The 14,247-nt window shown below is 40.9% G+C and overlaps 1 protein-coding gene across 3 annotated transcripts in view; it reads left to right on the top strand.

The window, feature by feature from the left end:
- Positions 1 to 14,247, top strand: part of LOC119488247 (guanine nucleotide-binding protein subunit alpha-11) — a 37,331-nt gene that overhangs the window by 19,585 nt on the left and 3,499 nt on the right. For 2 of the 3 annotated variants that reach the window (XM_037769726.1, XM_037769728.1), the window contains exons 2-6: positions 2,189 to 2,373; positions 3,586 to 3,740; positions 6,186 to 6,314; positions 10,675 to 10,804; positions 13,568 to 13,721. In XM_037769726.1, the coding sequence (XP_037625654.1) occupies positions 2,189 to 2,373; positions 3,586 to 3,740; positions 6,186 to 6,314; positions 10,675 to 10,804; positions 13,568 to 13,721 (753 nt within the window). Of the gene's footprint in view, positions 1 to 2,188; positions 2,374 to 3,585; positions 3,741 to 5,501; positions 5,631 to 6,185; positions 6,315 to 10,674; positions 10,805 to 13,567; positions 13,722 to 14,247 lie in introns of all 3 variants that reach the window. The other variant, XM_037769727.1, reaches the window with a different exon arrangement.

The following is a 14,247-nucleotide window of genomic DNA, read 5'->3' on the forward strand; positions in this document are numbered from 1 at the left end:
TGCCTTGTCTTTTGAATGTTCCTCTTTTTTTCCCCTTAAGCCTGGGTTGGTAGTTTGCTCGCTGAATATGTCCATATAAAGATACAGAATCTGCTTTCTTGGAGAAGTTGGTGTGTGAGGGATCTGTGTATTTCTTTCTCTGCGTTTTCAAGCAACTTTCCTTCCCCATGACTAGGTATATCGGTGTGTTTATGTATGAGTGCATATGCATGGTCACTGTGATACAAAATTGGAGGAGTGAACTCGGTTCACCCGGGCTGCTCCACTTACCCAGACTGTCAGTCAGGCCTCTGTGGTAGCCAAAACAAGGAGTATGTTTCATTGTTTACATTGCACATCTCAGAAACATTTCACATAAGTTTTTCCTGGCTCAAAACGAGGTGGAGGTGGTACCATCATCCTGACCTTGGACCCTCTAAGGGAAGAAAATGTTGTACATTTTAAAGTTAAATGCATCAATCTGGTGCACTTTGAAAGCAAAATTAAGAGACTAGATCTTGTGTTTTTGTAAACAATTTTGTACTCTAGCAGTGGTTGACTATAGGCTACTCAAGTTTTGAGGTACTTTTACTTTACTTGAGTATTTCTATTTTATGTAGCTTTATAGTCTACTTGTACTCCACTACATCTCAGAGGGAATTGTTGTACTTTTTACTTCAATTATTTATTTGACAATATTTGTTACTAGCTACTGTATGTGTATGTGCAGGTTCAGATTCTTAATACGAAATAAAAATCAACTAATAAACTGTGGTGTATTATTAAGTAGTATATCATTATTAAGCATACAAAGTAGTTAAAATGAGCACCTTTACCAGCTGCAACATTAAAGTGATGAACACATTAATGCGTCAATAATTATAATACAATAATATACCGTAATATATTTTATTATAAAATGGGCCATTCTGCATAATGAGTAGGCTACTTTTACTTTTGGTACTTTAAGCATATTTTGATGCTAATACTTTTATACTTCAGTAACATTTTGAATGTAGGACATTTACTTGTAAGAAAAAACAAAACAGACGGCTCGTTTCTTCTTCTTTGGCAGTTTTGGCAGCACCTTTCTTGTTTCATTGTGCTGATTACGATACAGCGCCACCGCAATGGCGTAATGCCGCAATTGCAGTTACAAATGACGGAAATCGAGAAAGTGCAATGCATATTAGAAAATAGTGTTTTCCATGAAGACACCCGTCAGAGTTTTGTCGAGAGCTGGAGGCGGGGCGCCTCGTAATTCTCTATGCAGGAAAAACCCTGCTTTAGACTTTTGGTTTAGCTTCTTTTCTAGAGAAGATTTTACTGTTTTAATGGAATAAAAAGGTAATTTAACCATATGTGAACTAGGAGCTGACACCATGTGGAAGTAAGGACCGTTCAGTTGAGCAGCCTGTACTGGTAAAACACAGAAAGAGACTGAGTTGGCATTGTGGTCTGGCCCACTGCCTGGGGGCATGATGGTGTAGATTCTTTCACAGCCTTGTGTATCAGCAGCAGGTTGAAGGAGGACAGACGAGGTCAGCCAGTTTATTACCACAGAAATATGAGTTATATAAAAAAGGCTACATTTTGACCAAGTTTGTTATGCTTTGTTGACTTGTTTTTATTTTACTGCTTGGTTTGCCCTTAGAAATACATTTGCTGACTATGTGACAGAGCTACTAGACGATGCTGCTCCCGTCTACAGCCGCTTTACTTTGCTGTCACACAGCCCTCTCCGACGGGGAACTGAAGCCGTTATATCGCTCTCTTCAAATCAACCAAACTTGATTCACAAAAACAGTAATTTTACCTCACAGAACACAGGAGTATTCATACCACCCCACTTAAAGCACTCAGAACTAACACTTCCAGTTATTTCCAAACTAAGCACAGCTAATTTTACCTCAGCTAGTGCGAACGTTCATATTAGTCTTAACCTTATTGATTAGCTTCGACTAGCTTAATCTGGTAACCTACGTCACTGCTTTTTCAACCGCTGATGGAGATGGACCCGCCCATGTCTCATTTTAGTTTTTTCTTTTCTTTCCAGTTGTAGGTCAGCACTGTAGGATACTATAACTTTCTGTTTTGCTCCCGGGTCACGTCAAGGGTGGGAAGACAACTGTCTTAACTATTTCTTGTATCCATTTATGACCATTTTTCAGTTGTCGGCTAACCCCTTGTCCTCTTGTCTTCCTTTCAGGGACTGGAGAGAGCGGAAAGAGCACCTTCATCAAGCAGATGAGAATAATCCATGGGTCAGGCTACACAGATGAGGATAAGAAGGGCTTCACCAAACTGGTCTACCAGAACATCTTCACCTCAATGCAGGCCATGATCCGTGCAACTGAGACCCTCAAGATCCCGTACAAGTACGAACAGAACAAGGTACGTACAATGTGTACTAATTGTTGTGCAATGTGCAAGTTCCCACTTCCCCAGAGCTAGCTCAAAGTTTAGTTCACACAGATTAAAATGAACCAGTTCACGTTCATAGTTCACAATTTTGAACTAAGTTCACAGTCCCAAAAATGAACTAGTTCATGTTATTTTCTTCCATTTTTTTCTTTAAAACTGGTCACATGCTGTGGCGTAATAATTCTCAAAACCCGTGCACATAAAAACCAGGTGCGTGCATGTGATACGAGCGCACCGAACAGTATCCACAAGCAGAAAAGCATCCTTGTGTCGGAGCATTTCTGCTCCACGTATACAAAGGCGGTCCCGCAAGCATGGGGCTGTGACGAACACAAGTTCGACCCTCCGTACGTGCATACATACACGTACATAATATACTCACCAATTACTACATTTCAAGGATTCAAACATCATTTATTGTCTTTGAATCCTTGTCTTTGTGGTGATTGACTCTGCTTTCGGTGGCGTTTGGTCCAGCTGGTCTGGCTGGATGGTTCGAAGATGCCATTGGCAGTGGTCTACTCAAGGTCCGCTGCACTTTATCCAATCCCCACGCTTCCTTTTCCGATGTTGATGACTGTATCTCTGTCATATTCCATACGTGCTCTAGTAATAAAGACAAAAAGACAACAAATTAAAACAAAATGTATCGAAGTTCATCGGAGCTACCGGCCGCCGCACCTACACGCGGCACATTTGGCAATTTGCAAGTGTAAGTTTTGGACCCTGCTATGCAATGTCTGCCACTGTTGTCTGCATGACCAGTAACCAGTGTGCTTGATTGCTCAATCCAACCAGACCAGTTAATCTCGTGCAAATCACAGTCAAATAAATCATAAATAAATAAACTGCTCTTGTAGAACTGTGGCCTCTGATAACTCATCGTTATAACTGAATCCAGACCACATACTGTGTCTTCTAAAAAAGGGTCGTTTAAAAGTGGGGATATGTTTGTAGTATGTATACTATAGGAATATATCACTATAAAGGTAATAAATGTGGCCAATATAGAAAGACGTTATATTCCCCTTGACCACACCTGACACCACCTACTTTGAGATGTGTCACTTGTGAATTTCACTCATGAGTTTCATTTTGCATAAATTCCTCAGTTCCTAAATCTACATGTTTTTGTTAAAAGTGTGCTTTTTTTTTTTTTTGCTTTGTTTCCTGTTCTCACAGAATAACGCCCTGGTGGTGCGCGAGGTGGACGTGGAGAAGGTTTCATCATTCGAGCAGCCGTACACCAGTGCGATAAAGATGCTGTGGGCTGACCCTGGCATCCAGGAGGCCTATGATCGCAGGAGAGAGTACCAGCTCTCCGACTCAACCAAATAGTACGTCTACGATCTATTAATCTACTAGAATGACTAATTATTTACTTTATGTGTAGAAGCAGTATCACTGTGCAGCTGTGAAGATATCTAATGCAAAGTGATGAAGTTGGTAAATAGCAGTTTCCGTGGTATAGACACGAGGAATGAAATCACAGACACCTGGCAGATGCTAATAGACCTTTTTCAGCAGTTTTTTACCCGTGATAACATTCACTCGACCGGAGGAAGCGAAGAGAGTTCAGTCACACGGGGAGAGTCGGGGAGAAGGAAATGTTGGCAGGTTTATAAACGACTGCTAATAATATCAGAGCTAATTCCAACCTACATTAATCAATTTCAGACTAATATGGCTCCATAAAAAGTTGAGGATTTGGGGGGAAAATTCAAGTTTATACATTGATGTATTTGTGTATACAGTGGAAACCACTTATAGTGATCACGTCTGTCCGCATCAAATTGATCACTATAAGCAGATGATTATTAAAACCAATTTTTTGTTGTTGTGCATCATTTCTCATGCAGATTACCATCTAATTGACATTTGTATATTTATTACATGAATACAAATTAATGAAACGGACCGCTTCGCTATTCAGTGACTCACTGCCAATTCTTCTGCTTTTTCCCTCAATGAGGGTGTGACATTGCTGTTTTTGGCCGGCTCTGCAACGCGAGTGTGCATGCAGCACGGCACCCCTTTGCCGGGGCTCCTCGCTCGCTCGCCCGGTAGTAGCATGGAGGGAGACGGGCGCCGGTCTGCATGTCTGCCGCAGAGCTGGTTGAGGATCGGCAAAGTTTCACTTTGGGGGCATTACGTGACCTGGCATTATCAATCCACTTGACAGGGGTGGCTTCAACCACAGGTGCTTTCCCTGTGCACATTGTTTTTTATCATGTGCAGCGTCAGCCTCAGGTATCCAGCCGGAAAGCTGACGGTCCGCAAGGCAAAGTATCAAGGGAGTAAAGTAAAAAACAAAACAAAAATTAAATTAACGTTACTCTAACGTAGCTTTAAAATGTTTGTCATGTTGTAATGACTGAAAAGACCCAAAATGAACACTGTAAGCGGAGTTATTGATTACTATAATCAAATTATCTAAATAGCATTTGTATAGGAAGTATACTGTAGGGCTGTCAAAGTTAATAACGCATTAACGCAAAATCATTTTAACGCCACAATTTTTTTTAATGCATTAACGCAATCAATCTTTTCGAGGCTTTAGCGGGCTCAGTTTTAAATCTAGAGTGAATATACTGGCATCATATGAAACTACAAAACCTAATGAATCCATTGGTACCAGCTCACAGGTACTGCATTTAGCATATTTTTTATGTTAAATGCAGTACCTGTGAGGGTTTCTAGGCAATAATTGTCATCATTTGTGTTGTTAATTGATTTCCAATAATAAATATATACATACATTTGCATAAAACAAGCATATTTGCCCACTCCAATGTTGATAAGAGTATTACATACTTGACAAATCTCCCTTTAAGGTACATTTTGAACTGATAAAAAAATGTGTAATCATGGACAATCATGCGATATTTTAATCGATTTACAGCCCTAATTCAGTCCCAAGCTTTTTGATCACTATAAGCGGTTTCCACTGTACTTAGTTTTATGAGCTACTGCTGGCTATATGCATATTTGTTTGAATGTTGTTTTGTGTCTGTTCTTTGCACATGATACCTGTGGTCTCGTACCGTTGGGACTGCCCACATGTGCATCTTTGTCATGTGTTCCCTCCCCTTCCACAGTTACCATAACGATTTAGAGCGAATAGCAACAGCGGGGTACATGCCCACTCAGCAGGATGTGCTGCGGGTCCGAGTGCCTACCACCGGTATCATTGAGTACCCATTTGACCTGGAGAATATTATCTTCAGGTACTGGTGTCAAGTGCTGCCGATGATGTCACTGATTGGCCAGCTGCTCGACAGTTGGTCAGCCAGTTGGAAACCGTCGACGCCGCTATCTCCCATCTCCCCCTGTGCTGCACAGGACTCAGCACTTTAACACATCCCTGATGGTACACTCTCAAAGACCGACCTAAAGAACAGGCCCCAACCCTCCTGTCGAGTCTCACTAGAAAGGCAGTATTTTTCTTTTTCAAAGTTGGCCTCTTGAGTGCTAAATCATCTTTTTGGATTCAAGTTAAAGGTTCCTGCTTCCCTAAACCTTCACAGCGAGCACTGTGAGGGGGAGCAGATGATAAAGTTGAGGAATGTTTTGTCTTTGGGAGCTGCCATCAAGGATGAAGCTAAATTTCTAAGAGAACGTTTGGGGGTGGAGGTACAAAACGTCACCTAATCCCCTCATAACTCTTGGGAATGGTTTTCTGTGGTTGCATCTGGGCTGATCCACTTGCTTTTGGAGGGGGTGTGCTGTATCTGCGGTTATGCTTCACTTTCTCTTTGCTCTCTGTCTCTTCCTGTCTCTAGCTATCTAAGTGATCTGGATCGTATTGCTGAACCGTTCTATCTACCAACCCAACAGGACGTGCTTAGGGTTCGAATCCCAACCACTGGGATCATAGAATACCCTTTCGACTTGCAAAGCATCATTTTCAGGTAGAAGAAGAACAACACTACTTTGACTAACCCCCACGTCTGTACCCTACTAGTGTTCTGTTTTCATTTTAAAATCCAAAAGGCCATCTTAAGTCTGAGTCAATATGTTTTATGTCCCCATTTTGTCTGAATATGTCCCCAATCCATTCTGATATTTGCAGCCATAGACTGTATTAGGAGTGACCCTGAGTAGTTGACTATTCGACAGTTGTGGAAGAAGTACTCAGAACCTTACTTACTTAAGTAAAAGTAGTAATACTTCAGTGTAAAAATACTCTGTTACAAGTAAAAGTCATGCATTCAAAATCTTACTTAAGTAGAAATACAAAGTATTATAATCAAAATGTACTTACAGTATCAAAAGTAAAAGTATGTATTATTATGCAAAAAGGCCTGTGTCAGAATAATATATTATATTATTGGATTATAATTATTGATGCATTACAATACATCACTTTAATATGTCAACTGGTTATAAAGCAGATTTTAAATACTGCTGGGCAGCTTAATCTACAATAATATTTCTTATTTTTTTGGTTGATTCAGATTATTAATACATGCTATATAAAGATATAGGGGAGTAATGTCTACCTGAGCAGAGAATGAAGTCACTGCCCCTTAGTGTGTGTTTAGTATATAGTAATTCAAACTTCTCCGGGCCGGCTGCGCGTGCCTTTAGTGCATGTGAGCGTGCTCCACTGGCTAGCTCACAGCCGCTGCTCTGTACTGCTCTCATACAGCGGTTACGGCTGACAACGCCGGCCCGACCAACGGCGTCATTGTCGAAGCGTAGCACCCACCCTCCGGTTCCTCCTCAGGTAAACACTGTTATCTCTGTCAGCACTTTCACCGCTGCTTGCACTGTTAGCAACATTAGCTGCGAGCCACGGCTCACGCGTCGCCAGGTTGAGAGCCATTTAGAGGCAATAGCAATACTCCCAATCCCGTATTCAGCACCTTGTAATATAGCTTGGACACAGAGAGCGAACAGTAAACAGTGAGCCTGATATCAAGAGACAGATTTGTGCTAGATTACATGCATGCGTTGTTTCCTGGGAATCTGTCATACGTAGGAAGGCAATCTGAATCCAGCGCGGGAATGGTGGACTCCGCCACTAATAATAAAAACTATTAAAAAGAGAGGTAATTACTGGATGAAAATGCAGACCTTAAATGGTTTCCAAGATGGGGTTTGATTTCATGAAAATCATGAGGATTATAACTTTTATAAGTATAAGCAATTTTTCAAGCAAAAATATCAAACGTTACTTTTCCAGTATCAGAATCTACAGCCTTTTTTATCTCATATGATAGTAGACTGACTATCTTTGGGTTTGGATTGTTAGTTGGACAAAACAAGCAATTTCAGAACATTACCTTGGGGAAATAGTGGTGGACATTTTTTCAATATTTTCAGACAATTTTTTAGATGAATGGTTAATTGGCAGAATAATTGATAACGAAAACATACATACTTGTACATATATCTATAGTAACTGCCGTTTCTAATTTGCCACAGTAGCAACAGGCCTAGATTTATATGTAATTTTAAAATAAAGTTGTGTAAATAATTATATATGGATGCTTCATTACAAAGCCGAAGCTGTGCTCTATAAAGTTTGCATGTTTAGAAACTGAAGGCTCATAAAGGCAGTATTTTTTTTACATAATAGATTTTCTGTGTAGTCCAGACACACAGCCTCCAGGACTTGGCACAGAGACGGTCTTAGGACCCGCCACCAATACGTAGAGCAGCTTCCCTTCCTCCTCCTCTTGCAAAAAAAAAAGAGAGAAGATGAGAAGATAGAGTTGGAACCAGGGAACAAGAGCGATTACAGAAGAGTGTGAATCGATAGGAAGCCATCATGTCAGCCCCCTCCTACGCTTGGCAAGGCTAGAAATAACTCTGCTAGCAATGAGGTTGTGCTGAAGAGGTTCCCAGCAGCCCTGCTGCAGCTCGCCGATAGGCTCTGCTGCTCGACTCTACTTGGCTGTGCTGCTGATGGTGAATCACTACATGCTCTCAATGACATCAATTTTGTGTTAAGTGACTGAAAATATAAATATGAAGTGGGAATGAATGTCAGGTTTTATTGGAAGAAGATTATGATTATTGAGGTTTCTTAGTTTAGTGATTTATGAGAATGAGTTCCTGTAATTAAACATGGCAGAAGAAGTTCCTCGGGCTCAAACTCATGTATAGTAACAAGCACATGTGGCATTATGCTGCCTCTGCTTGCAGTTAACGGGGCCGAAGCTGCAACAAGGAAGCCTTTCATAGACACATCTCCATTAGACTTGCTTCCTTCTCTTTTAATTGGCTTTTGAAGTCACAGAAAATGTAATTTCACTTGGCCTATTCAGCATAGGAGAGCTTATCGTACTAAGTAGGTCACTCATCCTTGCTGGAGGAAAAAAAAGGAGGTCGTCTGATGTGAAGGAGTTTTATTTTAGGCCGGCTCTTCTGGAGGACGCCATCTATCAATGCCGTCCCGCCTCCTGGCAGACTCACTGACTGAGTTCACCTTTGTGATCAAAGTTTCACTGTCTAGCTTCTGAATGATATCGGGTCTAAGGTGAAATCCTCTGGAATAGAGACTTAAACTGACTTAACTGTGGGCACAGTCAGAGTTTAAAGGGCCAGTCTGTAACATTTTGGGGGATCTATTAGCAGAAATGGAATATAATATGGGAGAAAAATGTTTATAATAATAATATTAATAATAATTTAAAAAATGTATACAATAAAATACAAATTATAATAAATTACATTTATAAATGTATTGATAAAAATAAAAAAATAAATAATGGTAATACATTTAAAAAAAATAATGGTAATAAGAAGAAGAAAATAAAAATAAATAAATAAATTGAAATGAAAAAATCAAATAAAAAATAAATGTAAATTAAAGTATTACATTTATGAATAAAAATAAATAAATAATGATAATAAATAAACAAAAAGAAAAAAAATTCACACACCACATTCCCATCACCTACTTATATCCCTGTGGTCCCGCCACCGGGAGCGGGTCCTCTTCACGGAGTCCGCCATGTTTCTCCGCCATGTTTCTACAGTTGCACAGAACGAACAAACCAAAACACTGGCAAACAGAGGCTTTCATGCATTTACGTTACCTGAAGACCACCATAGTTCTCCGACACGCTTTCGAATCTGCGGTAACGTGAGCCGCGGAGTGCAAAATCGTGGTACCGCCAGCCGCCGTCTGACTACTGTTGCTCCTTAAGTAGTGTTATCATGGTAAGAGGCCTAGTAGGATGGCCTCTGAGCTCACGTTACTGCAGTCTTGGAAAGGGAGGAGTGAGCTGAGGGGTCAGAAAGCACCGCTAGATGCCGCTAAATACTACACATTGTATCTTTCAATTCATTGTCTTGTTGTATTTTTGGTAGCAGTTTAGTTTAGTTAGTATATGGACAGATCAAATCTGACTTTTGCCCGTTCTTCCCCTCTTCCGTTCTTACCCAGCGGCATTAGCTCTTTGTGTCTAATTTTATTTAATTGATTTCCCTTTTTTTGGTTTTAGCACTAATTTGAGGAATAAACTCATCCAAACAAAAATGTAGACATCAAAAACAGTTTTCGAAGAGTCGATTCATGTCTCCTACTTCAGAATTAAAGCCCATATATCAGGCCTTTTAAGCTCATGTTTCAATTTCTCGCATTCTTCGATGTTTGTTCCTTGATTTCCCTATTCTGTTATAATACATTTATTCCTCATCTCTTTTCTTTGAACCACTCCCCTCATCGTCCTCCGACCTCTTATCTGTTGCTCCTCTCATAAAACAGTTGCATTTAGCACCTTTTTATAGGCACAAGAACAAATTTCTATTGCATGGACTCTCCTGCATCTACTTTGCAGAGAAAGGAGAGATGGATGGCGTTGTTTGTACACACACATCCACTTCCTTGTAGTTATTTTGGTTCACCGTCGAGAAGGTTTGCTCTGTCCTCTCCATGATTCACGCTGCAGATTCTCTGTTCACGTTTCTTCTGTTTGTATTCTCGGTGCAAAAGAGGTGTTTGGGGTATTAAAGTAGTAGCAATAGTGAGACCACACTGGCCTTGAAGTACATTGATTGGCCACCACTGGATACAGCTTATTGAACATGAAAAATGTACATTTTCCAAGATGAATACCTCTTTGCACTGAGATGTTTTCTACTTGAAAATCATATTCCTGTCTTGAGGTGACCTAGATGCTTGGTGGATGACTGGTGGTTTAAACTTTTGAGATAATGTGATAGATTTAGAGCTAATTGTTATTTCTTCTCTTTTATGTGATCCTTTCTGCCCCCTGTTTGGCGTCCCTTCGTCTAATCTCGTCATGTTCCAATCAGGATGGTGGATGTAGGGGGTCAGAGGTCAGAGAGGAGGAAGTGGATCCACTGCTTTGAGAACGTCACCTCCATCATGTTTCTGGTGGCGCTCAGCGAGTACGACCAGGTCCTGGTGGAGTCAGACAACGAGGTGAGACAACGACACAGAAATATTAGAAATAGTTACACAACATTTTATATTTTTGCTTCGAGTCTTGTCATAATTTAGCATGCCATCACAAGACAATTTGCAGGTTTTCACTCACTTCTTAAACAGTCTGTTGAATGTCCTGCATCTGGAACAGGATATTCAAACTTAAATTGCAAACATTCACATTAATTGGACGTTGTAATGTAGTTCATCTGGACACATTGACAGTTAGAGCTGCACTACTCAATATGTGTATATTGACCATGGATCAAATGGCTATGTGAAAAGTCTCACTCGTAGTGAAGAACCTTCAGAGAATGATCACCAGTTTCAGCTCATTGTTTTGGTTTTACAGCCCCTACATGCTCTCATAAACCTAATTTCCAGCAGCAGCAGGCAGCTGTTTCCAGTGAGAAAGTTCAGATGTACTGAACACTAAAGCTACCTGCTCTGCAAACAGAAACGAATGCAAACGATTCCCCAACGTCAGTGCCTTTTTTTTTCTACTTTTTTTTTTACAGTAATCCGAGAGTAGCTATCAAGAGATAACAATGTAGGCTACAATAGATATAAGTTAGCTAGTAAAACGTAGCTAGCTTACCTCCAATTCTCTCTGCAAAATGGACAAGCCATACTGTCCATGTCTTCCTAGCCACAGCGAGTCCGTATAACATTACGCCGCTGCCTCTTTTTTTTTTTTTTTTAGACATTTCAGCAGACAGGATGGCTCAGATGATCAAGTCAGCACATTTCTGCCTTGTTAGCATTGTGACCCGTACAGACCTCTGCTAGCAAACAAACTTTACCTGTCTCTGAGCTTTCAAGCAAATCTTTATTGACAACTGTCAACAGCCAGAATGGTCCGCAGGGGCCGACGGACCTGTACAGTGTGAGCACTTAAATCGTGAGCTTTGGCTTTACATCACAAACGATCTACTTGTACAGTAGGAGTAGGAAGTACAAAACAACCTTTCAAAAATCGTACAGTGTATGCCCAGCTTTAGTCCCGACCAAATGAACCCAACTACAGGTGTGAAAGCAGCCCGAGTATCTCACAACAAAAAAGAAAAGAGGTCTTCTATCTCTTTTCTCCACGGATATTTAGTTTGTCCATGTCGTTGGCTCTGTCCTCGCTGTCCGTTCAGATAGAATTATCGCTAATAAAGCTAATGTGATCAGCCCCTGTGTGCCCTCTGCTCCTCTCCTGACAACAAACCCTTTATCTGACCTGGTGGTCATATGACAAATGGGTTTCATAATCCAGACCCAGCTTGCCTCACTATATGTGCTGTATATCACTACAGCTTCATGGTCAACAGTGTCACTGTTTGTGATCTGGCAGCAGTTTGTTAAAGCACACATGCTGTACTTTACCTTCCTGCTCAGGTGTGGGGCCTTATTGTACACACAAGAACAGGAATATGTTTTCATTTTTGCAGGTTGCCGTTTATTTGCTTTTCCTGCTTGTAATGTGTCACATGGTCGCAGGCGTTCAGCCCCTCAGGACAATTTTGACGCCGTTACTGAGCTCCGTTTCTAAATGGTGGACGGCTGAGGCGAGGCCGGGCAGCGTTCAAGCAGAGCTTATCCTGTCGTGTTGACAGGCTCGAGACCGAGACTGTGACCCTTCAGACCAGTCAGATCCTGACGAGATTGTTTTCAAACAGCTTTGATTTCATCGGGTCAAGTCTGGCCAGGATCATATTATGACTCGCCGAGACTAAACTGTGGGAGTGATGCTGGCAAGGAGTTGAGATCAGAAACAGGAAGAAGACTCATGTTTGACAGCAGCTCTCAGCTTTTAGTAGTTTACATAAGAAAGTTTCCAGCTATGCTTGCTGTACTTTTTATGTTTGCTAGACAGTTTTCTTTGGAACGTGTCTGGATGAATTAACATAACAGGGGAAAGTCTCGTGCCATTTTTGGGGTTGTTGACAATCTTGAGTGTCGCCCTAAACAGTGTTGGAATTACAGAAATTGGGTATCCCTGTAAAGCTGAGACTATTGTGGATCCAATGAGCCCAATTGTATTCATGTGTGATGATGTTAGTCCCCATAGTAGCCATTTCATTGATTGTATTGATCGATACATCGATCCAGATCGACCCCTAGAAGGTAGCAGCTAAACACTATGAAGTAAGGACTTTCTCACATTCACAGACTCGCCATCAGTAATGTATCTGGCAGGCAGCTGCTTTGGCAGCGTTTCAGAGACACACAAAGGTCTGTTCAGTGTTGAGCTGCTAATTGAATGTTGACCCAAAAACTTTGAGATAATCCTGAAACTCACTCGTGTACCTTGTAATATTTATATTAACTGTAGCATCTGTGCATAGGCCAGACATGATAAAACCTCCGTTTATTAATTGCGTTCATTGTGTAAAGTGACACCTCTTCCTAACATGCAAGAAGCGAGCGAACTCTGGCGAATGGAGCGTGAAAAAAAAAGTCCAGATATAATTCGAGCGACGTGACTTTCTATTACATAAAGAGTGATGTTAACTGTCAGTTACTGTCGGCGTCAATTTTGACCAATAAAAATAGTCCGGAGGTGTGCGAAACTTTGTATGAATAGAACCAGGGTGAGCAGTTTTTTCAAGCAAGCGTCACAACGTGTCGCCTGAAACAATCTGACGTTCGCTCTTTCGCATCGCATTTAGTTAGGAAAAGGTGTGAGAATCGAGCAGAATTTGAGTCTTCTGAATACATCCTAACCGTGTGTATATTTTCCTTCTCTATCTCTATCCCTATCTCTCCTGTTAGAATCGTATGGAGGAGAGTAAAGCTCTGTTCAGGACCATCATCACATATCCATGGTTTCAAAACTCCTCCGTCATCCTCTTCCTCAACAAGAAGGACCTGCTGGAGGAGAAGATCATGTATTCTCACCTGGTTGACTACTTCCCAGAGTTTGACGGTGAGTTGAGTTTACCTTCTGCTTTATTCGACATCTTAACGACTGAATGGTGGTGTAGTGTTTGACCAGGCTGTTAGCTGAGCCTCAGCAGTGAATTCAATTCAACGATTCATTTAATTAATTATCCATAGAGGTGAGAAGTTGAGCCATCGGTCAAGCTCTGTCAGTAATGCTGTGGCTGTTTGTGTTTTTTCCCAGTGTGTACTTGAGCCAGTAACTGACTGTTTTTAAAGGCTCTTTACCATTATGAACACCAAACTGGCCGCTTCCTCTCAACAGTAGAGTGTTTATGTATCCAAACAGTGTCAGTATCATTTGCACCACACATGGGCATCACTTATATTTTTGATTGTACAGTGACACCCTGTGGTTATAATGTTGTACTACAATGTAAACTTTACTGTACAGCTAAACCATTCACAGAGTGGTAACATGTCATCCAGAAGGGATCTTTTTTCTCCTCATCATTTTTCTGTTTAAAGCGAGAGTCCATTATTTTATTTATTTATTTTTTACGGTTTTGATA

The sequence above is a fragment of the Sebastes umbrosus genome, chromosome 5, assembly GCF_015220745.1.
Source record: "Sebastes umbrosus isolate fSebUmb1 chromosome 5, fSebUmb1.pri, whole genome shotgun sequence".
NCBI lineage: Eukaryota > Metazoa > Chordata > Actinopteri > Perciformes > Sebastidae > Sebastes > Sebastes umbrosus.